Source organism: Mustela lutreola, chromosome 8, assembly GCF_030435805.1.
Source record: "Mustela lutreola isolate mMusLut2 chromosome 8, mMusLut2.pri, whole genome shotgun sequence".
Lineage (NCBI taxonomy): Eukaryota > Metazoa > Chordata > Mammalia > Carnivora > Mustelidae > Mustela > Mustela lutreola.
This window is the reverse complement of record NC_081297.1, coordinates 83,799,451-83,825,507: the sequence shown is the minus strand read 5'-3', so window position 1 is coordinate 83,825,507 and position 26,057 is coordinate 83,799,451. Positions and strand designations below refer to the sequence as shown.

General features: G+C 40.8%; 1 protein-coding gene across 11 annotated transcripts in view; it reads right to left on the bottom strand.

Moving 5' to 3' along the window:
* The window catches only part of PPFIBP1 (PPFIA binding protein 1), a 177,583-nt gene that overhangs the window by 2,002 nt on the left and 149,524 nt on the right, over positions 1-26,057 (bottom strand). For 9 of the 11 annotated variants that reach the window (XM_059187571.1, XM_059187572.1, XM_059187573.1 and 6 more), the window contains 17 exons: positions 23,924-24,078; positions 18,287-18,402; positions 17,262-17,318; positions 16,074-16,134; positions 15,689-15,718; positions 13,620-13,791; positions 13,105-13,137; positions 10,842-10,974; positions 10,427-10,555; positions 8,787-8,937; positions 7,997-8,108; positions 7,761-7,849; positions 4,001-4,123; positions 3,147-3,272; positions 2,387-2,575; positions 900-1,079; positions 147-212 (listed from right to left, as the gene is read on the bottom strand). In XM_059187571.1, coding sequence (XP_059043554.1) covers positions 147-212; positions 900-1,079; positions 2,387-2,575; positions 3,147-3,272; positions 4,001-4,123; positions 7,761-7,849; positions 7,997-8,108; positions 8,787-8,937; positions 10,427-10,555; positions 10,842-10,974; positions 13,105-13,137; positions 13,620-13,791; positions 15,689-15,718; positions 16,074-16,134; positions 17,262-17,318; positions 18,287-18,402; positions 23,924-24,078 — 1,922 coding nt within the window. The remainder of the gene's footprint in view (positions 1-146; positions 213-899; positions 1,080-2,386; positions 2,576-3,146; positions 3,273-4,000; positions 4,124-7,760; positions 7,850-7,996; positions 8,109-8,786; positions 8,938-10,426; positions 10,556-10,841; positions 10,975-13,104; positions 13,138-13,619; positions 13,792-15,688; positions 15,719-16,073; positions 16,135-17,261; positions 17,319-18,286; positions 18,403-23,923; positions 24,079-26,057) is intronic. The other 2 variants (XM_059187579.1, XM_059187578.1) reach the window with 1 other exon arrangement.

The following is a 26,057-nucleotide window of genomic DNA, read 5'->3' as shown; positions in this document are numbered from 1 at the left end:
TTTAAAGATTTTATTTTTAAGTAATCTCTACCCCCAACGTAGGGCTCGAAGTCACAACCCCAGGGATCAAGAATCGCACGCTCCACCAACGGAGCCAGCCAGGTGCCCCAGTAGAATAACATTATAACTTCGTTTTACAGACTTACCGTTAGATTGTTGATGCCTTCGGAGAACACCCCTATCTGTCTCACTGTGCCTTCTGAATCCTCCATCTGTAAAGAACACACCCATCACGTGACCTACTCGGTTGCATCATTTCAAAGAAAGGACAGCAAAATGAGAAGTCGAAGAAGAAATAATGCAAGTGATATGAAACGGGCTGGGAGCAACAGAACACTTCTGGGGATACCTCCTTTCGTTACAGCAACCAGAGGCTAAGAATGAGCCAAAATGTCCCTTTCCTGGCACCTCTAGCCTAATGCTCTGATATTGACAATGACATCAAAGGATTGGTGACTAGGGGGCAATACTCAAATCCAGGACTTTGCATTGAAAAAGACTACATGAGCTGTGTATTTCCACTTGACTTAATACACAGATTTCCATAACCCAGAGACAGTATAACATCAGTGAGCAGCCCAGCCTGGCAGCTTGGAAGCCCAGGTCTTCAAGCTGCTCTTCTATCTCAGGTGAGTTACTCAGCCTCTCCGTGCCTCGGTTTCCTTCCCCCTACACTGAGGATGACAAGGCTCTGTCAGTGAAAGCTGACATACGTTAACTGCTGAGGATAGTGCCTGGGACATAGCAAGCAACTGGGAAGCTATTGACTATTATTTTCTTATTATATTTTCAGATATTAGAGAAAAAACTGATTAGTAGACACAGTGCATCAAGTTTCCATTTAGTGTTTCATGGCTGGAGGAACTTGAAAGAAAACAGGCATGTCCTATTGCCTTTACCTGCTCCAACCGGTCCAAATCATCTTCGTCATACAGACGCATGTCCAATCCAGGTTTAAATCCCTTCTTAGAGGTACATCCTGATGGATGTCCCAGTTCCATAGGACAAATATATTCTTCCCCATCTTCCTGTCTCTTCCTTCTCAGATTCCCAAAATTGCCGAAGGTAAGTTTCCTTGGCTTTAAAAGAAAAGCAAACATCCAGGGATTTAATAAAACTCATATGGCAGAGAATTGAGAATATGCATGATTCAAATATTCACTCCATTTACAGAGAAAAGCAATTGGATGATTAAATTGGTGTGACGAAAATAAAAGCACCCTGTGTGTGTATGATTGATGTGCCCAAATATAATAAATGATCCAGATTATGAATCTCAGAAGATTAAGCTTGTTCTACTTATTCACCCCAATTAGCTGCGCAGTCACGGTGATACGCAAAAACATGCCAAGAGCCTTAGTTTTTGATTAAACAGGACTTAATGCAATGATATTTCTCAGGGATGAATCCAGTTTTGCAAGGTTTTCCCATCTCAGATCAGGAAAAGAGAATGGTCCTAACTGTGTTTTCTTTTCAGGGGAAGCTATGATTATCCTGTATGCCCGCTATGCTTCCATAACAGAACTGAGGTTGCTAAAGGAATCCTCGCTTGTTTGGAGAGAGAATTTCTAATGATACATGGAAGAGAAACTCCATCTGAGTCACTGCATAGTCCCTGAGACTATCAGTTCAGCAGACGGTGATCAGGCTGATGGTGAGAATTTAAATAGAACAGAGTCTTTGAGCAGTTTCAAATCTGGCAGATCTCTTAAGAGAGAAAGGGAGCTAATGAGAAAGTGTCAGGCAGGTAGAGGAGGTAAAAGAGAGAGAGAGAAATATCTATATTTCTATATATAAAGAACTTAGTACAAATTTGCAGAAGAGCTGATAAACTCTATCTCCACATTAAGTTGGTTGAGATAACAGACTCATAAGAGTTCACAGAGAAATGATTAAAAAGAAGAAAATGTAATCTGAATTTGGTATGACCCATGAATCTGGGTATACCCGGAAACAGCCATTCTCTGTTGGTCTACCTTGAGTCATTTCTTAAGTATCTTTTTCTAAGTTGCAAGATTGGTTCATTGCAAGCCAGACAAGTTGAATCTGTGTGAGAAATCTTCCTCTTCTGCTGGATTTATCCATAGAACAACTGCAATCAATGTTTGAGCCCAAGTCATGGACTCTGCATTGGCAATACACTGACTGCATCCCAACGTCATCCTCTTCATCACTGTTAACTCTAATAGAATAAACGTGAGCAAAGGTTCCCCCAGAAAGACACTTGCAAAAATGCATTTTCTTAATTACTCTTAAAGATGCACAGACCATTAACCCATCCACAAGACTCAGTAAACTCCAGAAAATGGGACAGTCAGGTCAAAACCAAGCCCCAGCTTTAGTTTTTGCTTTAACCAGTTATTAGAAGTCAGAAGCCTGAACCAACCTTCACTTTGGCCGTGGCTGTCAGGAGTACATAATCTGGTAACTCCATGGCATCACGCTTTTGGTGCTGGGCCTCGGCCCCGATCAGAAGGTTGAAATGAGTAGCCAAATGTCTTCGCAAGAGGGTCTTACTTGGTGGGATGTTCAACAGCTGAGCCATTGTTTCTACATTAAAACGAGGTTCTAGAACCTATAAAAAAAAAAGTCATTTAAGGCACTGTGTATCATGCATGTCTGCCCTGCGCTTTGTAATTGGCAAAGTTCCTTCATTAGTCATCACCAATGATCCTGCAACAGCCCAGAGAGACCGAGCATGGACTTTCATTTTCAAGCTATAGATCTTTATTTTGCCTAAGCCAGTGAGAAGTAGAGCCGTTCCCAACATCCATGCATTCCAAAGTTAGGGCTTGTAGCTCCCCAAAGTGGAGCCTTTGGAAGGCGACTCCTTATATCACTGTGCAGAAATAGAATCTGGATGTGGCAGGTGTTTCACGCCTTTGGTGCTGCGCCTCACATGAGAACCGGTGGCCAGATGGTCACATAAGATAAGAGATAATGGATTGAAGTCTGATCTAACCCTACATGATACAAATACATGAAGGGGAAAAATACTCGGAAAGTAAAGACTCCCTAGAAATGGTTACAGGAGGGCTCACTTTGATGGTGCTAGGATTATGACAAGCAAACTGATAATGTCCTAACTCATTCGACTGATGGAAACAAAATGAGAAGTCAGTTTTTCAATTAAAAGAGAGTTTTACCATGAGCCCACCATGGACACCACTGCCTCTGAGATTGGGGGCATATTCTGCCAAGTCCACGGAGCGCAGCCACTCCATCACCCGGTGATTGGTCCACTGCTGAACTTCGGACGGGGTGACGCTGTTCTGTGAGAACAAACAACCACCAGGAGCTTCAGTCATGAGAGACTGTGGGCTCTGAGAAACACACAGAGGGTTTTGGAGGGGAGAGGGGTGGGGGGTTGGGTGAGCCTGGTGGTGGGTATTAAGGAGGGCACGTATTGCATGGAACACTGGGTGTGGTGCATAAACAATGAAATCTGGAACATTTTCTTTTTTATGAAAAAAGTAAAATAAAACAAAATAAAAGGAGCGTTAGTCCATTGACTGTGGGATCCCAAACACTCAAACTGCACCTTCTACAAAGTCTGCCTTCTAGAGCACAATTCCCTCGACATCCCACTAAGTATTTACAGAAAAGGTGAAAAGGGGTCTGCTAATCTCAGTTTTGTTTTGAGGCATCCGTGCCAGTGTTCCAAGCTTTTTTCACAAACTCATGAAGCAGTGCTTTAGGAATACAAGTCTCTAGAGTGATATTTAACTCTGTGGCTTAAGGAGGCAGGAAAATAAGAGACACCCGAGAAAAGGAGGGAGGGAAATTAAAACACAATCTTTGTGGTTACACAGGTAGAGCCATCACAATGGGGGGGATATAGGAAAATAAAGCCCGAGAAGGTAATGAGGCTGGACTTGAGGCTCTGAGGATGGCAGAAGCCTTCCCTGCCGCCCATGAAGACTCATGTGTCTGTTTTGCCCGCACAGCTGTCCCGTGCATGGAGAGCGCATGCAGCGGGAATCTCAACCTCAGGTGCTACCTCGTCAGACGGCCGCCTCCGCAGACAGTTCGGTTCAAAGTTATTGATCCTCAGGACCTGGATAGCCCTTTTGATACTGAGATGATGTAGCACACTCACGACCTTCAAAGACAGTAAGTCATCCTGAAAAAAAAAAAAAGAACAACAACAACAAAAAGAGGAGTTCACTGACCTGGCCTAGAGCAGGAGGACCTTCTCAGGGAAATTTCAGAAAACAAGTAAAACTAGGAAACCCCTCTACCAACAGGCCTCGAGCGCTTGTATTTTCAAACCCTTTATTTGGTAACAGAACACTTTTTTTCCTGTTCCCAACAAAATCCTCTCCAGGACCCCAAATTAAAAACAACAACCAAAAAATTAGTGTTGTATCAACAGAAGCCAAGTTTCACCTGTTTCTCTTCCAGACACTTTGAAACAGGATCGTGAGACCCCACAGCTCTGTAGAGCACAGTTGGAAAGGAATTGGCTGGGTTACACTTTGATTTGGTGTGATAAAGCAAAGAGCTAAGAGCACATGATGTTCAGTGAGGACAGCAGAACTAGGTTTGCTGAACTAAGGCACATCACCATTTGGGAGAAAATCAGAAAAGTATCTCTGTTATAGTATTCCCCAAGCCTCAAGGAATCTCTAGTTCTTGATTATTATGCTCTATCCAGCAGAGTCTGTGAATAATTTTGGGAAAATTATGTTGATCGATGAGAAGGTTTTGGTGAGAGTTAAAGAGAAAGGAGACAGGAAGAAGTTATTAGTAGCAACATGTATCACCATCAGTTCCTTCCAGGTGTAACTTTCCTGTCTGTGGTTATTGGGAACATTTCAAACATACCAAACACACCAAAACAAATTATTTCAGAAGGTGATGTGGAGGGCAGTGTCAAGATAAGCACCAGTCTATTTCCAAACACACCCAGAAAATAAAACAAGAAAAATATCCATTTTAGACACACCTTACTGATAAACACATTTGTTGGTGGGGGGGGGTGATAATCTATTATAGAAATAGTTTTTAAATAAAAATATTGGACAATCAGCTTAAATTCTTAAAGCTACTCAGCAAAATTATTTCCTGAATTTTTTTTGGATCAATTTCTTTAAGGCACTTCCTTATGGTAAGTTAGAAGGCATTCAACACATTTTAATCTAAGATTGAGACACCCATTCAAAACATTTCCACGTGGGTCAGTTTCAACTAATTCAAGTTTTTCAGATTTAAAAAAATCTAAATACGTGATTACAATGTAAATACAATGCAAATTATTTTAGCTTGAGAGATTTTTTTTAGAGGGCTGTTTTAAATCAAAACAGATACTATTTTTAGATTTTTTAACAAATCTTTTGTTTTTTTAAAGATTTTTATTTATTTATTTGACAGAGCAAGATCACAAGTAGGCAGAGAGGCAGGCAGAGAGAGAGAGGAGGAAGCAGGCTCCCTGCTAAGCAGAGCCCGACACCGGACTCAATCCCAGGACCCTGAGATCATGACGTGAGCCGAAGGCAGGGGCTTAGCCCACTGAGCCACCCAGGTGCCGCCTTCTTCTTCTTCTTCTTTTTTTTTTTTTAAGATTTTATTTATTTATTTGACAGAGAGAGAGAGATCATAAGTGGGAGAGAGGCAGGCATAGAGAGAGAGGGAGAAGCAGGCTCCCTGCTAAACAGAGAGCCTGATGCAGGGCTCGATCCCAGGACCCTGAGATCATGACCTGAGCCGAAGGCAGGGGCTTAACCCACTGAGCCACCCAGGTGCCCCTAAAAAAATCTTTTAGGTAATTTTAATTTACCAAAGAGTTGCCAAAGAAGAGATAATAGTTCCATATATCCTTCACTCAGCTTTCCCTAATGGTTAACACCTTCTATAACCATAATGTAGTCATCAAACCTGAGGAATTAACATAAACAAAAAAATGGTAATTAAAACTACAGACTTTACTCAGATTTCACCAGTTTTTCCACTAGGTCCTTTCTCTATTCCAGGATCCAGCCCAGGATACCATGTTCAAATAGGTATTTTTGTGACTCAGAACTTTTGAGGTCTAATTGTCTAAGATGATTTACTCTTTTATAGTCACAAAATTTATGTGCACTTTTCTTGTGGTTTTAAGCCTGAATCTACTCACGTTCGTGCAGAAGCATACCTACCTAGACAAGCAGGCAAGTATTTACTGAATTTGTTGCAGGCTGAGCTATTAAGAGGAGGAATCTGGAAACATCTTAGGTTCAAACACCCTGTGACTTCTGACTGCTTTCTGGCTGTGGAAACTTGGTTGAGCTACCCCATTTCTCAAGTTTCTCATTCCCTCACCTAAACACTGGGGGATAACAAGAATGTCACCTCAAGGCTTGCTGAAACTGGAGTATTCATAGGAGTACGGAGCTTGGAAGAGTGTCTGGCACACAGTATACATGCAATGTGCCACGCGTGTTATTACAAGCAGGTGCCCACCAAGGTACGGACTTTGGTTCAATGACAGAGAAGAAAATGAATCCCATGAAAGGAACCCCACAATTCTGACATTGAAAAATAAGCTGTTTGAAATTTTCAACAGCTTTTTTTTAAAAAAAGATTTATTTATTTGACAGACAGAGATCACAAGTAGGCAGGGAGGCAGGCAGAGAGAGAGAGGAGGAAGCAGGCTCCCTGCTGAGCAGAGAGCCCGATGCGGGGCTCAATCCCAGGACCCTGAGATCATGGTCTGAGCTGAAGGCGGAGGCTTAACGCACTGAGCCACCCAGATGCCCCAAATTTTCAACAAACTTAAAGAAGATACTTCTCGGGGTTGGTTCCAGAGCGTAGCTCACAAAAGGCCTTTTAAAGAAAAGAATCTAAAGCAGCAGTGCACTAACAGGACTGCGGAATCTAGAACAAGTTCTCCTGGAAACCGTCTCTTCCACTGTTGTAAAGTCCTTCTACCTCTTAGATGGAAGGATAAAAATACGGAACAGTAATGCAGGAATCAGAGAGTCCACCTCAGCCTACTTCTTGCCTCTGCGATTACTCCCCTAGTGGAACGGGGCTAAAGAGAGAAAGGAGGCAGGTTTTGGGTAACATTCTCCAAAGCAGAAGGGAGGAGAGGAGACGGGTCTCTAGATGTCAGGTCAAAAGGGTGGTCTCTTCTGAGCAGTCACTGCATATAGGAATGTGTAACTCAGAAACCCCCAGGGCTTCGACACTCTACACTCTATTTTTTAAACATCGTTAGGAGAGGGGCGCCTTGGTGGCTCAGTCAGTTAAGTGGCTGCCTTCGGCTCAGGTCATGATCCCAGAGTCCCGGGACCAAACCTCACATCAGGCTCCCTTCTTAGTGAAAGTCTCCTCCTCTCTCTGACCCTCTCCGGGCTCGTGCTCTATCTTACTCTCTCTCTCAAATAAATGAATAAAATCTAAAATAAAATAAAACAAAGCATCTTCATAACATATAATTCGCATATAAAATTATGCGAAAATTTACCCCTTCAAAGCGTGCACTTCAGTGTCTACATTGTCGAATATACATAAAACCATCTTCCTGGAGAGCTGAGTTTAGATTAGCCTTCATACAGCTTAAATCCAAGTTTTAAATTTCCCAACGGTACTGCAATCACCAAATCCTCTGACTTCAACTTAACAGAAACTCTTCTGGCTCTTCTCAAGTTAAGGCAACACCCTGAAACTCTGGTGGAATCATTGTGAAAACAATGTATTTTGCTCACTATTTCTGTGTCTTTCCAGAGAAAAGCAATTTGACACTCCCCTTCCCCAACTCCCAGGAACCAATCACTTACAATAGTCATGTAATGGAGCATTCGACCATCTACCCGTCCTTCGTCAAACTGGGTCTTGTACTGGGGGAGACCAATGTCATCCAACCACCCTATAGGAGAGAAATCAGTGTTGTTAGTAAGCCACGCAACACCTGTACTTGTGATTCAAAAGAAAAAGCAGCTTCATTCATTTATTCATTCATTCAGTCAGTCACTCATTTACTCATTCATGAATGAGTGAATTTAAAATCTCTTACTAGTAACCCAGTTGAAATCCAGCTTTCCATGGTTGGTTTCTTCTTCAGACCCCACGGCTTGCAGTGCCAGCTGGAGCTTCTTTCGATGAAGTGAATGCTTAATCCCAAGTTCCTGAAATAATAAGCAGAAACACTGGTTTGACCATTCTGTCACTATGGGCTAGATGCCACTGGCAAAAGATGCCAGCTCCCCCTAAACGAAGCCAGTGTTAAAGACCCGACAATCCTGTTCAGTCAGCATGCCAAGTCAAGTTGGTGAAATGTTGCTGAACAAAAGGCCCCTAGAAAGCCAAGACCACAGCAACTAGTTTAGTGGGATGTTCCATTCCCTAGTAGGCCCCTTCCTCAGCCAGACTGGAATTCTATTCTTTCTGTACAAAAGGTTAAACAATTAGGAAATATGTTAAATAATTTGACGTAAGATGTAGGGCTCTTTCCTTTTCCTTTTTGCAAAGTAAAGTTGAATTGCATACATTACACTGAGAAGTTGGGCCAATGCTAAAGCCTCACAAAGATTCTGAGAAATACGAGCTTAAGGTTTATTATTCTGTCTATACAATTATTTCTCATTAAAATATTATGCGAAATGATTCATAAGGAATCATTAAGATCAGGTCCTTCTTGTTAAATCCATGCGATTAAATTAAAAAAAACGTGTGAAGCAGAAAACACAGTTTTTCAAGAGTACTGACTGGCTCCCCCCACTCCCCTTTCTGGAGTATAAAACAATTCTACAATCATATTCTCTTTCTCAGTAGCCATTGTCTAAACAAAACAGAGAAGCAGTCACCTTCTCCAGATCTTGCTGAGAAGCCTGCAGAAGTGTTTGGCCAGATGCAATCCAGTGCTTGCCTGAATTCACGTAGGACCCCAAGCCCTGCTCCACAAGCCAATCGCAAACCTGCTCCTTGGTCCATTTGGCAAATGGCATATCCAAGTCACTATAAGAAAACGAACAACTGTGTGAAGAACAATTCCAAGCCAGCCCTGTGGCTTCTCAAGGTTGACCAACTTATACTGAATTAATGTAGAAATTCCCTAGTAATGCCTTATTTGACCGTGAAAAGCTTACTTTTCAGTCCATGTTTAGGGGAGGTGGTACTGGCATTGAAAGTTACCTCAAAAGGACCACAGCTTTCATTTCAAATGAAACCACAAAAGATTCAATATGATTGAGCAAGAAACATATTTGTGGAAGAAAAACAAGTTGAACCAACAAGTCAAGTCACTGTACTAGTTTCAGTCAACGTGGTTTGAAGACTGAATTTCTAAACAGAAAACACTAGGTTAGATGGAAAGAAATCAAGTCTAACTTGAACTGTAGCAGAATTATGGTTTCTCTCCAAATGGTTATCAGTGAGAAGAGCGCAACATGCCATCACTGAGTACAGGGAAACATAATCACAGTAATTTCTGGGTCAAATTTTCTACTTTGACATGTAAATCATGTTCCTCTTTGGGGGGAAAAAATGTAGATAAACAAAAATTTTCTTTATTTTTTTTAAAACAGCACAAGGAGATCCTCTACTGTGTATAAAGAGAACACATGGCAAATGAGACCTTCATATGTTTGGAGAAAGCCAGGGTTTCCTCCTTGATAAAACCTGTGGCCAGTCTTCTGCGAGGGTAGGAGAGACCATGTTCCAAAGACTAAGTGTAATGGTTTGTGCTAGATGTTTGCCAACCCCATCCTTCTCATGCTCAGTAGGTCAGTACAGTAATTTCAAAACAGCCCTCAATTGTGGTAAGGGTGTAGGAAAAGTTCCTAGAGTCTTAACAGATAAAGCATTACATAGTCCTGATAAATTCAGGATTATTTAATCCTGATTAAATTCCGTTAGAATTTGTGTCTTAATGAATTTATGTAGGTGCGTTCACAGAATCCATTAGTCATTAACGTTCACTGAACAGTTACTATTTACCAGATACTCAAAGCATATTAACTCCTTTAATCTTCATAATTAGACTAATTCATACCAGGGGACACGGAGGCATAGAGTATGGATGTAGTTGCTCAAAGGTCACCCAGGTTACAGGAAGCAGCCAAGCCAGCAATCAGATCCAAGCAGTCTGTCTCTAGAACCTACTCTTAACCGCTATGTTAGCCCATCTCTCTAGAGCTATGCTTTAGAGTACTTGGGGTAACTATTTTCTCAGTCAGATTGAAGTCAAAAGAATCATTCTTACACAGATGTTGCTGACACTTTAGCTTTGGTTCCTCCCCTGGCTCACGTAGCCCTCATCTTCTGCATGATTTTCACCAACCACTGCCAACCCGCACTGCGCTAAAGATGACGGACCCCTCTGCCAGGCAAAGGGGTAAGCAAGGGATTCTACTGCTCAGCCCAGGGACAATACTAACATTGCAAGTGCTCATAGCCTGGACATGTGGGTAGAGATGTCAAAGTCCATTCGTTCATTTTTTCTCACCTGTTAGATTGTCCCAAATCTCGAGACCAACCCAGTCGTGGCCCTGCAGTTGCCCTTGTCCCTCCTCTTTTAAATTCAGGCTCAGACAGGTCATCTGGGTTGAATGTAGTTGACTGACTTCTCCTAAGTCTGAATAGAAGAAACAACATCACATTGCCTTGTAGAGACCTGAGGAGACCTTAGGACTTTAAAGTTAATGAGAACATTGCTTATGTATGGTCAGAAAAGACGTCTGGATTTACACTTTAACTGAGACCCAGTGAGTCAGTGCATCCCAGATCACAATCTTCCTTCCATCAAAGGAACAGCAAAGCCTTACAACTGCATACTTGTTTCTAGGCAATCTTCCATTTATTCCTACATTTGAGCAACACACAACACAAAGCCCCCTCCGGTTGTCTGCTGTGTTACTTACTTTCCAAAGAGTTTCATGATACCTCTGGATTTCTTTTTGGAATCCGGCGATGGTGGAGATATCTGCGAATTTTTCGGCTGGGAAGATCTACCAGCCAGATCTAGGTGCTCAGCTGTCTCCTTCTCTGTTTCAGCTATTCCAAGAACAGAATACATACTTGGTGAGTTTTAAAGTACGGAATGAACATGACTAGATGCTACCCTTCTTAACTTTAGCAACTGTTCACAAATTCTTCTTCTGTTGGTCTGTAAAGAGCACCCTACAAATATTACAGATGGAACACAAATTTATGTTCTGCTTTACCGTCTGCTGTGTATCAGTGAATGATGTGTATAATATCGCATATGATATTGTGCCTAAATTCATTAACTCACAAATTACCACCTCTTTGAAGTTCAAAGGTGGGATAGGATTGCCACATTCTTTAAGTGATCTGAGATCACTTAAATTAATCTCGATTTTTCTGCAGCACTTGGTACTGCTGACATTCTTCCCACATTCTTCAAAAACATCATCTCCTTCATCTTGTTAGGACAATCTCCCAGATCTGTCATCTGATCGTTTCTTCTCTGCTATAGGACCTGTTTTCTCCTCTTCTTCCACTCCGAGATTCTGTTCTAGGCTCCTGCCAGCAGGATCTCTGAACAAGTTCACCCACTCCGTGCCTGGCACAAAATGATGGCTTCCCTCATTCATAAGCAGCCAGTATCACAATCTCTGGTCCTAATCTCTCTCCCCAGACTCAGGATCTGAACGTTTATGGATATTCCCAATGTGCTGTGCCAGGAACATCTTAGACTCAACAAATCCATCCAATTCTCAGAAGAATTCTCTTAGATTTTCTTATTCAATATTCCCTTGATACTAATTAATATTCTTCCTGTTACTCCCATTCACACTCTTTGGCATTTTCTTTTCACTCCCTCCTCTCCTTTGGCATTTACATCAGATCCTAGTCACCAAGCCCTGGCAGTCTTTTTTCAAGAGAGTTATTCCTATTTATAACTTGCTATGTCCTACTGAGAAAAGACTGTACTGGATATGCACACATTTTTCTTTTGATATAAAATCAGTGTCTGTTGATTCTGCCTTGAAAGAGTAACATCCAAATTTGCTACGCCCAGTTCTCCCAGCATTCTCTATTTCTTAATTCTTTTACCTGCCCCTTAAGACATGATCCCCCACTAACAAACACAAGCAGTACTGTTTCCTCAGTGTGAGACGACACTTTTACGGGAAAGAAAAAGTTGTACAAAAATCACAGAAATGGTGTTTCAGCAAGATACAAAAGTTGCAGAGGTTGACTTTTCTACGAAGCACAGCTGTGATTATAGGTTATAATAAGCAGCACTGGGCTCTTAGCATTATCAATGTATTTCTTCTAAGAAAGATGCAAAAACATTTGAAAATGTTGTCTGGATTTTATTTATCCCATGTGTATTCTAGAAATGTAAGACTGCAAAGGGAGAAAAGTAACCTGTGCTGACCCACATGAGTTGGTGTATGGGTATCTCAGGGAAAATCCAAAGGAACCTTTCCATCCAAACCCCAAAGCCATCATGGGTACGGGTATACCAGAAAATGTTGCCTAACTCACCCTCATTCTAAAAGCATCCTGTTTTCATTTTTTTGTTTTGAGGATGTTTCCTCCCTCCCATGCCCCACACTTTTAAAAAGGAAAACGGAGTTTCCCCTCTCCTAAAATCACTCTGGGGGAGGCTCCTTAAATATCCCAGAAATCTTCCTCCAGTGTCACTAAATGCCACTTCCATCTTCAAAGCAATAAATGTCAGAAGAACATTCCCTTAAGAAAAGTCAGTCTAAAGCAATCATTTGCAATGTCTTCTACAGACTTCTCGATTTGGCTGAAAACATTGCTCTCTGGGGATAATGGAGACATGGAGAAGGAACTGTCAGGACCTGGGAGTTAGTGTGAGACAGGATGCACTGGAAGGGTGAGAAAGCTGGAAGGTACGAGGCAGGAGAGTCCTGCCCTGGACTCTGAGGGTGCCGTGCGCTTCTGGGTCCTCCCAGAGCTCCTGGCAAGGTGTCATTAGCAGGGGTTAAAACAGCACGTAGGCTGGGAAGCAAAGGCTCTCCAGAGAGTTCACTTTAGCAGCAGTTGGAAGGAACTCTCTGGAGTCGAGGACAACATTTTCTGATCGCTGCCAGCTTGCTATCTAGAGATCGCAGATGCCAAGAGCAAGGATTAGTCAGCCTGGAGGACAGCACTGGCGAAGGCTGGCATGCAGGGGTACGATACCTAGGGTGGGTGCACTGGCACTTCGTTTACGATCTTCAGATATCCCAACAACGCACACAATCACACGCAGCCCAATGGAGAGAACACAGGAGAATGACAAAATGAAACACAGCTCAAAGTCCTACTCACAAAATACACACAGGGGGAGGAAAGGCAAGCACTGCGCTGTGCTTCCAACATCGCAGACTCCATTAGCAGGAACAATATGGGGTTAATTGGTCCACTTTCGAAACAGATGAGAAGCTGTTTACAATGAAGTCAGAGAGTGTCAAGGGTTTTGGTCTTTCCTCTACACTTATACTCCAACAAGGAGAGCAGGGTGATGGCCTGCACAGAGCTATCTTTACCACCGAATTAAACCCAAGGGGGCAGTTTCTTGCAAACTTTTCCCCCAGCTCATTCACCTTCATTTCTGAGAACGAGAAACACACAGATCAATGAACCAGGGAAGGGAGGGGATTGACCTTGTCCTCGTCCTGAGTGAATTAAAGCAAAAGCACGCTGGCCATACGTACCCAAGTTTGGTGCACTTGCTGTCCTCTTGTTACTTTTTATTTTAAAAAAGCCACGCCCAAAGGATGATCTGGCTTTCCGAGTGCCAAAGGGGTTGTCATCCACGGATGCATCACGCCCCGGAGCTTTCGGAGGGAGGCCCCTGAATGGGCTGCTTTCTACAGGAGCTTTATCCTAAAAGACAAGTAATAATAAATGGAACACAGCGTGGCTGTGCACAATTAGGAGTACACGCTGGGCACAACACCTGATCTGTTACACATGTGATTTTATTTAAAAGAATCACAGAACTGGTAAGTTGATTATGAACACCAAGCACCATATTACAATTTAGAAAGTCAGTTCTGAAAGCTACTTAGGAAGCAAGAGCAGCAACAAAAACATGTTCATCACTGACCTATAACCGGCATGCTTCAGATGTGAAGTATTTAGGACATAGAAATTCTCAAGCTTTATTTTATTTGCCTCATTCCCCCAATGACATGGAAATAAGGTACTGCATAACCAGAATACCAGCAGGCTTCCTATTTTTCGAATGGTTATGACATGGACTAGGCTACAATGCAGTTCACAGTCTTTGTACCGTAACTGCATCAGAAGCCCAGCGTAATATAATCACTGTGCAAAGTAGGCGTTATCTCCAAGCTTCTACACCAGCAGCAGAAAGAGATTCTACTCCAGTTATTTAAATATTCTACTCAAGGAATTACTAGTCAAATGAGGACACAACCAGTGACCGTTAAACATTTTGTTTTTGAGAGGGTGTTCTGAGACATATTCATTACCTTGCCAGCAAGTTACCCGACATGGATCACCAATTTTCAAACGCTATGACATGCTTGATACACTTAACACCAAAACTAAACTTGTTATAATTAAATTTTTCTTCATCGATTCAGAAGATTCTTTGGCTGTCTCTAATAGGTCAAGGTCTTTATCGCGAAACTTAACTGTAATTAAGTTATACTTCTAAGTACTGTTGATTTTTTAGCTTTCTCGTTATTTGAATTAGCAGTTCCAGTAACATGATCTATTATATTGTTTTAGTAGGATCCAAAGATGCTTTGATTTGCATGCCCTCATTCCTCTAACATCTCCTGCCCTCTGTTTTTGTTTTTGCAGAGGTAGAGAAAGGGGAGAGGGGACACAAGCTTTGAAGGTGGTTATATTATCCTCTGAATTTATTGCTCATCGTAACTACAAGTTTATAGATGCCACAGTTTAGTGCAACTATTACCTATGTCTCACCACAGAAGTCAAAATCATTTAATCATTTATTGAATTGGCAAGACAAAAAAGGACAAAGGATGCCTGTAATTACAGCTGTGTGCACAGTCCGTGCCTTATCGGGGACACCTACATTACAACTCAAGGCATTCAGAGCCAGCAGTCAAGGGAGTGCATCTGGAAGTGGCCTACCAGAAGGTAGCCTTTACAGAGTTAATGATTGAAAATTGGAGGAAGAACGAGAGCCCTTGTTGATGAGGTCTTTAAAAAAAAAAGACAAAAAAACAGAACACCAAAATGTTTGCTGTATACACAGTGGTTATATTAAATAAACAGCTGTTCTCGGGCGGGTGACCTAAGGATGTTTTGTGAGGTCTTAGGAAGCCCAAATATGATAATTAAGAATATCACTAGCCTGATTGAGAGTTGGGGGTTTTGTCTGTTTTTTGTACCTCCCCAACAGTTTATTGAGGTGAAACATAAAAAGTAACTGAACAATTAGGGGACATTAAGTACACTCACGGTGTTATATAACTGCCACCTCCACCTAGCTCCCAAACATTTCCATCATTTTGAATTAAACCCCTCCCCCTGGAAGCAGTTTCTCTCCGTTCCTCCCTCTCCATCTCTGGCAACCGCCAAACTGTGTTCTGTCTCTATGGATTTATCTACTCTACATACTTCACATAAATGGAATCGTGGACTATCTGATCTTTCGTATCTGGCTTCTTTCATATAACATGTTTTGGAGGTTCTGAGTTTGGGTTTTTTGGAGACAGTTAAGCAATCCCATGTATCAGACATCACAAACATTTTTCCATTGTAATCTGGACATAAAAATTACCTCTGGAGGCTTCTGAACAGACTCCTTTTCCTGTTCAAAACAATAATATTTTAGATTGTTATAGGAATGGCTTCATATATTCACAAACTGTTACACACAATTCTAGAAATTAAAATAAACTTTTATCTACTTCTAAGCTACACAATCTCAGTTCCATTTATTTCCAATAATGGCTAATTAGTCTTCAGTTGTGATTATATACACTAGTTTCAACTGTTCATATTCACCCTTCTTAATATTTACCATTAACTGTGGTATCTAATAAATCTGCATTAGAGAAACCTCAAACTCTTCTTGAGAGTTTTCTTTGGAAAATGGGAAAATGTGAGGATCCCTAAATATTTGCATCTCAGGGTAACAGACAGAGAAACAACACAGAACCAACCCCATCTGATGACTCTTTCTTCAGATTGCCCAGGCTGCTGGACTTTTGCAGACTTGAAGTTCTAAAAATAACAATAATAGTAATTAGGATTAATAATAAGTGGCTCTGGTGCCACTGTTTCTTAGGAGAATATCTTGGAAAGAAACTAAAACTGTGTGTGGGTTGAATCCTGGTCATAAAAGAAAATCCGGATTCAGGCAGTCACTTATGTGCTTTACTAAATTATAACATTGAGTTCTTTTAAAAGCAGAGGTGGTTAACTGTCCTGCCAATAACTCTAAATGTCCCACACATGTTAGAATAGCTGGAAAAACACTTAGGACTCTCCTTGTGATGTCAACATTTGAAAATAAACCAGCATTTGTCCATGGACCAGTGGTGTATCCTTTTATGTATACATTTAGACCAGGAACTTTTTTATTTTTTATTTTTATTTAAATTTTAGTTAATATACCAGGGAACTTCTAAAACACTCACATACTATTTATATATAATCCTTGTAATTAAAATAAAGGACAGAAGTGTTACTTTTCAATTCACAAAGGAATCCATTTTCTGAATCTGGCCAAGTAGTTCATTTTACAGTTCTGATCGAGGCATACAAGAAAAATCCCTCTGGCTGCCCATAATAATTTGTTTGCTATCCTTGCAAAGGCGAAGTGACACTGTAAACATCCAGAGATTTTTTTCCCTTTCACATAACTAGCATTCAAGTGTACAGGGCTGTCTTTTCAAAAATGGAAGTCAGGAACAGGTGACCAGTTTAGAGAGAGAAAAAAGCTCTAAGAAGCAGAGTAACACACATACACAAACTTTTAAAAGGCAATTCTCATGTACTCATGTGTACATAAGTTACTAGACTTGTCCAGTATCAAATAAAGTAAAAGATATTGGTGAGAAAAGAGAAGATCTCATCTTTGAATACTGCTCTGGTAAGAGATTTTCCTAATTCAGATTTGAACTTGGATAAACATAGATAATGGACCGGTTTACTACATGGAGAATGCAAAAAACTACTGCAGCCTTTCCAGCCATTACATCATTCTCTGTGACTCTTTTCTGCTAGGGTCAAAATGCAAGCCAGTGCAAACCTGAAATTCAAAGCACTGCACTTCACATGAAGCTTCACAGAATCTTCCTCTCTCCCAGGTATCAATGACATTTTCCACATTCAAGAACATGACTTACGAAAGATTATCGCACGGCTGGGTTTCAACAGAAGCACCAAGGATTATTTTTCCATCACTAAAAGAAGAAAGAAAAGAAAAGGAAAAAAAATGGAATGTGTGTGCTTCACAAGTAAAAGACCATATATATTCTAAGTAAGCAGAACTGTCAAAAAAACAAAAAATTGTGCTGGGGAAGCAATTTCTCTTTTAAAACAGTCATGTGTGTTTTGTTTTGTTTTGTTTTTAAACACAGGCTCCATGCCCAGCATGGGGCTTGAACCCACAACCCTGAGATTAAGACCTGAGCTGAGATCGAGTCAGCTGCTGAATTTACTGAGGATTCCCAGCTGCCCCTCTCTTTTAAAATTTTCTACTATATTTTCTTTGGTTAAAAAAATATTTTACTTATTTATCTGACAGAGAAATCACAAGTAGGCAGAGAAGCAGGCAGAGAGAGAAGAGGAAGCAGGCTCCCTGCCGAGCAGAGAGCCCTATGTGGGGCTCGATCCCAGGACCCTGGGATCATGACCTGAGCCAAAGGCAGAGGCTTAACCCACTGAGCCATCCAGGTGCCCCTAAAATATTCTATTATATTTTCTTTTATTTGGTCTCATTATAAGGTTAAGTAATTGAGAACATGCTCCCTCAAAATTCTACTTGTTAATGGAGAAACTACTGTATCCCTGTCCCAAATCCTTCTTCCGAACAGCCTGGGCCACATGACCATTGCTATGGGGCTTGGGACCCACTTGCGGCCCCCCATGACTTAGGACATAAAATGAGTCCCCTAAAATCTCTCTCTAACCTGAACACCACAACTCCCTGGACTCCTGCCCTAGGACTTCTTGCTTCACACCCTTTATTTCAATAATCCAGAACTGACTGTAGTGATTGATTTACACTAGTCCCCTGGCACATGCCTTATAGTTTCTTGCCTCTCACAGTAAAACCTGTGTCTGTAAATAAATTGCAATGCACTCTTGTGTTTGCTTGATCTACTCTGCTGAACATTTATATTGCAATGTTGGGTCATAAATGACATACCTTTCTTCGAATGAAGTCTCTGGTTGAAGAGGCAATTTTGCGCTTTCAGACGTTTCCAGGCCCTTAGATGTTGGCAGTAATGAAGGGATTGAAACTTGCAAGATGCTGGTGTGGAACTGTAATGTAATTAGAAAAAGTAAAAAATCCAATAAATAAGACAGAAGTCACAGAGATAAAATAAAAATAACTGAGACAATTACATGGTCCATCAAAAAAATTTCATACACCTATGTTTAAAAACACTATTCTTCTATTTATAAAATGGTCTCTGGATATAAACATCAATGACTGTTAAAGTCAGAGAAAACATTCTGGAGGAAGGTCATGTTTTTTTTTAAGGTTTTATTTATTTATTTGACAGAGAGAGAGTGATCACAAGTAGGCAGAGAGGCAGGCAGAGAGAGGGGGGAAGCAGGTCCCTGCTTAGCAGAGATCCCGATGTAGGGCTCGATCCCAAGACCCTGAGATCATGACCTGAGCCGAAGGGAGAGGCTTAACCTACTGAGCCACCCAGGTGCCCCAAGGAAGGTCATTTTTGAACTTGGTTCTGAATAAAACATAATAAATACCATCAAGTAAGTCAATAGTTGATCCTGACAACTTTAAGCCCTAGTAAAAATTTTGGTTCTAACCTTATGCAAGTCACTTAACTGGGCACCAGTTTTCTCCTCTGTAACATGAGAATGGCAATGCCTACCTGACAGGGTTGTCATGATTTGAGATGAGATTTGGGTAAAGTGCTTTGTAAACACACCTGTTTTCACTTTATTTTCTATCACTAGTCTAATATAGAATGTTGTTCAAACCAGATTTTTTTTTTTAAGATTTTATTTATTTGACAGAGAGAGACATGGTGGGAGGGAACACAAGGAGGAGGAGTGGGAGAGGGAGAAGCAGGCTTCCCACTTCCCTGAGCAGGGAGCCTGATGAGGGGCTCCATCCCAGAACCCTGGGATCACGACCTGAGCAGAAGGCAGACACTTAACGACTGAGCCACCTAGGCACCCCCCAAACCAGTTCTTTGTGGATACCACTTAAAACACTTGGCTTAATAATACTACAGCAGCAACAACAAAAATGCCTAAAAACACCTTCCTAAACAAATGCTTTGTGTACCCTAAGGATGGAATCTATGGAAGAAATTTTATACTCTGGGGTTAAATAATTTTCGATGACTGTAGAGCAGTATGGTGTAAGAGCCCATCATAAACTACAATACATGAATCACTTAAAAAATATTGTGATAAAAAAATAAAATTTTCCTCAGTGAATTCAGTCTGCCAGTCAACCAACCAATCAGTGACCGTCCCTCCTTCTGAAGTCAGCCAGGAAGGTAGGGACTTACAACCTGGAACACACTTCTAGATGCCAATCAATCAATGACAGTCTCACTTCTGTAACCACACATCCACAGCGGATGTCAACTCTCTCTAGCCTCTGAGAGTCCCTCAATCCCTGAGCTCCAAGCAACCCCACATGCCCCACATATGATCAAAGAGACTGTCCCTTACCAACAAAGTTCACCGAGGTAACTAAATAAGCAATACATTTAGCTCTGTGGTTTTTTGTTCCAGTTACTGAGCGGTGGTCTCATTCCTTGACACTAAGAGGTTATAACATGTGAAGTCTGTTGAAATAATCTGATTGGGCCCAAGACGGAGTGGTTCGTGTTAAGCTCCATGTCAGTAAACCCAAGCTTAGCTAAGTTTCCGTGCTCGGCACTCCAAGAAAAGGCAGACCTAGGTCAACCAATCGGCACTTGCCTGCCCTTAGTAAGTTACCTGACCCACCCTGCCCCGAGACTTCTCTTTGCTGCACATTAAGGAAAGTAACCCTACCAGCAAATGACTAGCCTGATCCTCTGCTCCTGCTTCCTTCGGCCTAAAAAAGCCCTTCATTAAGTCAAGCAGAGAAAGACAACTATCATATGATCTCCCTGATATGAGGAAGTGGTGATGCAACATGGAGGCTTAATGGGTAGAAGAAGAATAAATGAAACAAGATGGGATTGGGAGGGAGACAAACCATAAGTGACTCTTAATCTCACAAAACAAACGGAGGGTTGCCGGGGGGAGGGGGTTTGGGAGAAGGGGGTGGGATTATGGACATTGGGGAGGGCATGTGATTTGGTGAGTGCTGTGAAGTGTGTAAACCTGGTGATTCACAGACCTGTACCCCTGGGGATAAAAATATATGTTTATAAAAAATAAAAAAATTAAAAAAAAAAAAAAAAAAAGCCCTTCATTTTGTACAGATCCGTAGAGTTCCTTTCCATCTGCTAAAACGGACATTGCCTGATTCATAAATTGCTGAATAAAGCCAGTAAGATGTTGCAAATTTACTCAGTTGAAGTTTGTTCTTTAACAACAAGTCCGATCTTGTTGCTTCGCGATTTTTTTTTTTTTTTTTTTGGAATCTTTATGATTAGTTCTGGGCAATTTACAGAGCCATCATCCCTGTGTTAAAAATTTTCTCAGCTGAATTTTTTTTTAAAGATTTTATTTATTTATTTGACAGAGAGAGATCACAAGTAGGCAGAGAGAGAGAGAGAGAGAGAGGAGGAAGCAGGCTCCCTGCTGAGCAGAGAGCCCACCGTGGGACTTGATCCCAGGACCTTGAGATCATAAACTGAGCCGAAGGCAGAGGCTTAACCTACTGAGCCACCCAGGCGCCCCTGAATTTTGTTCTTTAAGAAGTCCTATTGCTGTAAAATAGGAGATTACTTCACTATCTTTTTTTTTTTTTTTTTAATTTGAATCTTTATGATTAGTTCTGGGCGAATTATTGAGCCATCATCCCTTGTGTTGTCAAGTTCACAGTAGCTCCCCGGGTTCCTAACATGGGGAAGGAAATGGCCCACTAACAAACTGATCCATTTCCTTGATTTCGTTTTGAACTTAGGACTTTAACTCCCAACTCCAATCTCCCTCCTAGCTCTTCTTTAACAATGTGGCTGAACACACTCAATCCTCATCAAATCATTCTGGTTCCAAACGAAAAATCTCATTAAAGTACAGTTCACATAGGAAAGACTTTTTTTAAAGAGACTATCTGGGCAAATCTTACATGTAACATCTGCCATTCTGTAAATAGGCAGCAAGCATACTCATTGACTGTCAAATGTTATTTTTCCCTTCAGTAGAAATATAATTAGCAATTAGGGGATTTTCCCCTCTAACATATTTTTTATTTCCCCCTCTAAAATATTTTTTATTCCTTAACTAATCCTTTGCCTCTTTTTTCCAATTTTATTGGGATATCACTGACATGCAGTACCGTATAAATTAAAAAGAAAAAAGAAAAGGAAAGGAAAAAAAACCACATTTTTTTCCTTGCAATGAGAACTTTTCGGATCTACAGTCTTAGCAACCTTCCAGCATACCAGACAGACAGCAGTGTTAACTATAGTCATCACGTTGTACCTTATACCCCCAGCACACTTGTCTTATAACTGGAAGTCCGTACCTTTTGATCACCACCTTCCAATTTCCCCTACCCAGTAATCCTTATGACTGACATCTTTTAGCCCTCTCCTATAGTGAAGAGAGAAATGTTTCCTCCTTGAATTCATTTTCATGCAATTCAAATTTCATTTTCTCATTAGGTAATCAGCAGGAATAGATAGGAAAAGAAAAGATGCCACTTGGTTTTTTTTTCACTGAATACAGTAATATGTTAAAGGAAAGACGACCAAAGGGGGAATTGGAAAACATAAGGTAGTCAAGACTATTTAGTTAAAAAACAAAAACAACAATAACAAAAACAATTTTTCCCATTCCCAGTTTCTCTAGACAGTACACTGCACTAAAATTAAAAGTTCTAGGGCAAAGAGGGAGGTGCTGTCAGGAAGCCACGGGTGTGCCTAGGTTAAGACCTCAGGAAGACTTAAGGTACAGCTGTCTCATTGAAACCTTCAAAAAGTTCGACAACTCTAAAAACAGAGGGATATTCCATAGCAGCCATACAGAAAACTTAAGATAGAGAAAGTCTTATGGTGAAGATAATTGTGGATATCCTTTACCTGACGGAGTGGATTATAAATTGATTCATAAGAAATGCCAAATGAATAAAATATTATACCAAACAGAACCAAGAGGGACAGAGATAGTAGAAGGCAGAAGGCCCTAGACCCGTATAGATACTTTTGCAGAAAACAACTCATCTGCAATTACAGGTTCTTTCTCCTGGAAATGGAAAGATGACTCCCAAGGAACAACCAAGAGCCCAAAGGTCTGGGCCCTGTCAAGGAACTGGCCACACGAGCCTGGCTGGATTTGGGAACTGCTACTGACTAATGATACGTGGGTGTCTTCCATGTCTATGTTCCCTCTTCTTGAATGGGAATGCCCAGTAGTTACTATGCCCATTCCACCACTGCATGTCAGGTGTGTAGGGGACAAATGACTTGACCTTGAATTTCCTGGTTCTTTACATGGAATGGAGTGCTACTCGAGAAGCCAAACCTGAGCAGCTGCACCTACATCTTGACCGGGTCTGGATGACAAGGTCTTGGGATGCGGAAGCCTGACTGGAATAAGACCAAGAGGTCTTTGACGAGGGGATGAGGACATTTTGCATGGGGGAGGGATATAAATGATTGTAGCCAGAGAGTGGAGGGCAGTTGTACTGGTCGAATATGGTCGTAGGGGTATATGCCATCCCATGTGTTCTTCTCAAATGTGATATTACTTGTCCATCAAGAGGTAGGGTCTTTGTTTCCTCTCTGTGAATGTGTGTGGGCCTGTGACTACAGGAGAAGAGATGCCACAGGGTTTCCGAGTCATAGCATAAAAGATGATATAAATATGCCCAGTCCTCTTATTGGGATGCTCATCCTTAGGATCTAAACGCTCTGCTAGAAGAAAGCCAGGGAGTCACAGGTATTTCCAGCTAGGGCCTCAGCTGAGGTCCTGTCCAACAGTAGTACCAACCAACCATGTGATATAAAAATGGGTAGCCTTCGGATGACTCAAGCCTCCAGCCTTCACACCATTCCAACTATTGCCCAGTGGAGCGAAGAAGAAATGCTCCTGCTGAGCCTTACCCACATCACACATTTGTTAGCAAAACAAGTGCTGTCATTCAAGCCACAAATTTTTGGGGTGGTTTGCAATAGGTAATGGAAACAGATTTTGGCACCAGTCTGATGTGTGAAAGAAAAGTAAATGAGTTCAAGACAAAATATTCCTGTCCAGCTGCTTTTTTCCAAGTCTAAAGAAGTCAGGGAAGATTTTAGACCAGAATTTTTCAGAGACAACATTGGAAGTGACTAAAACCAACTTCTTTATATAATCTCACGTTATCCCTCTTCATTTATTCCCTACTTGTTCTTTACTAATAAAGATTATTATTGTGTAGATTGTAATCTATTTAGGATGACATCTTTCTTCCATGTTCTTCCTGAATTATTTAAGCAATTTTGACATTGCCCAAGGTATTTATTTATTAAAGAGGGGGGAAAAAAACAATCTTTCAAATAAAGTCCTAGGAGACTGAGTTTTGACATGAAAATTGCTAAGACTCAGTCAGTAGCCACACTGAGAAAAGATCCCAGGTCTTTCCTGCTGTCAACAGCATTTTAACCTTCAATGACACAGTCTCTTCACTACAAAGATAATGTTGAGAGTCTGTAAATACCTCTTCTGGAACACTTGTGTTAAATGGGTCACGACTGGGAGATCCCGTGACTGGTGTAGATGATACACTTTTCTCCAGGTCACTAAAACCCTGCGCATCCAGCAAAGTGGAGACGGAACCAGAAGTGAGCAGACCGTCAAAGTCGCCATCTTGGTCTAGGAAAAGGAGAAGAATGGCAGCTTTTCATTTACATTTCATTTTTGGAGGAAGAATACCAACTGAATATAAAAATTTTTCCCATCCTCAAAAATCAAAAGTGAGTTTCCTTTGAAATCCTTAGAAAAATAACAAGAGGACCTCTAGGAGAAATGTTAAACTATGAGCACCTGGAGCCTGAGGGTGGTATTAATAGCTATTTCAGAATTTGGGGCTTTACAAATTTCAGTTCAGAAACAACCAAGCTGGACAATATCGGTGGTACAACAAACTAATTCTGAACAGCAACACAGTCACCATGAGAAACTCAATATTCATCATTCATCATTTCTGTGTCGTTATTTTTTTATTAATTTTTAATAAACTAATAATGTATTTTTATCTCCAGAGGTACAGGTCTGTGAATTGCCAGGTTTACACATTTCACAGCACTCACATCATCATTTCTGTGTTCTTAAAACAAAACAAAACAAAAACCACATACATATAAAGAAGAAAAAACAACAATAGGCAATCTTCTGATTCCTTAAGATGATCCTTCTGTGCCATTTATTTTAAAGAAGAAAGAACAGCCTTATGGACAAATGCAACCACATACCCAGGAAAGCGGCCAACTTTGAGAACTACTTCTACATCTTCAGCAATGAAAAGGATTAGCTGCTGAACAACTATGTCAGATATTCTTTTTTAAAACCAAAAAATGATGCTTAAAACACTATTCTCTGAATAGTACAAAATCCTAAATTCATTTAAAGCTGTTAACTAGACTTACCTTCTTATATTTTTATTAGGCATTTATTCTAATTTCATTAAAATGTAGGTATTATTCGCATTCTCTAAGGACTAAGTAAATACAAATACTAGTTAGAAATCACTGTTTATAAACTATTCATTAGAACAGGACATAATTGGGATGCCTGGGTGGCTCAGTTGGTTGAGCAGCTGCCTTCGGCTCAGGTCATGATCCTAGCATCCTGGGATCGAGTCCCACATCGGGCTCCTTGCTCGTCAGGGAGCCTGTTTCTCCCTCTGCCTCTGCCTGCCATTCTGTCTGCCTGTGCTCGCTCTCTCCCCTCCCCTCTGATAAATAAATAAAAAATCTAAAAAAAAAAAAAAAAAAAAAAAAAAGAACAGGACATAATTTTCAATGGTGGTTAAAAACTCCCTCTTTTTAATATACAAATGTCAGTAAGTACATGATAAGATGTCCAATACTTTTCATCATGAGGGACTTGTGATGAGAATACTTAAACACTAAACCAATTAAATCAAAATCATATCAAATGTACAGGATTGTGAAGTTTCAAATACCATACCAAGTGTTGGCAAGTGATACATTGCTGTTGGCAATGTAAAATAATACAACTAACTTTGGAAAAGAAAACGAAAAACAACCTCCTTTTTCTACACATTTTATATGCATTAAATTAGATGAAAAAAAGTACAGGAGGGGTGCCTGGGTATCTCGGTTAAGTGTCTCTCTCTCTCTCTCTTTTTTTTTTTTTTAAACTTTATTTACTTATTTGAGAGAGAGAGAGCATTGCATGCACGCACAGGCCAGGGGAGGGACAGAAGGAAAGAATCTTCAAGTAGCCTCCACCTGAGTGCAGAGCCAAGGTAAAGCCTGATCTCACGACCCAGAAGATCATGAGCTGAGCTGAAACCAAGAGTCGGACGCTTAACAAACTGAACCACCCAAGTGCTCCAAACGTCAGACTCAATCTCTGCTCAGGTCTTGATCTCCAGGTCGTGAGTTCAAGCCCTATGTTGGGCTCCATGCTGGTCATGGAGTCTATTTTAAAACAAAACCAGATTAAACAAACAACAACAACAACAAAAACCCCACGAAACTGACAAAAATGATCATGTCAGTGCAATTATGAAGAATACCTCTTTTCTTGATTTTCTTATGTTTCATAATTATAGAAATTAATGTTTTCCTTTGATTTTTAAATATAAAAACTACAGTATTGAGATT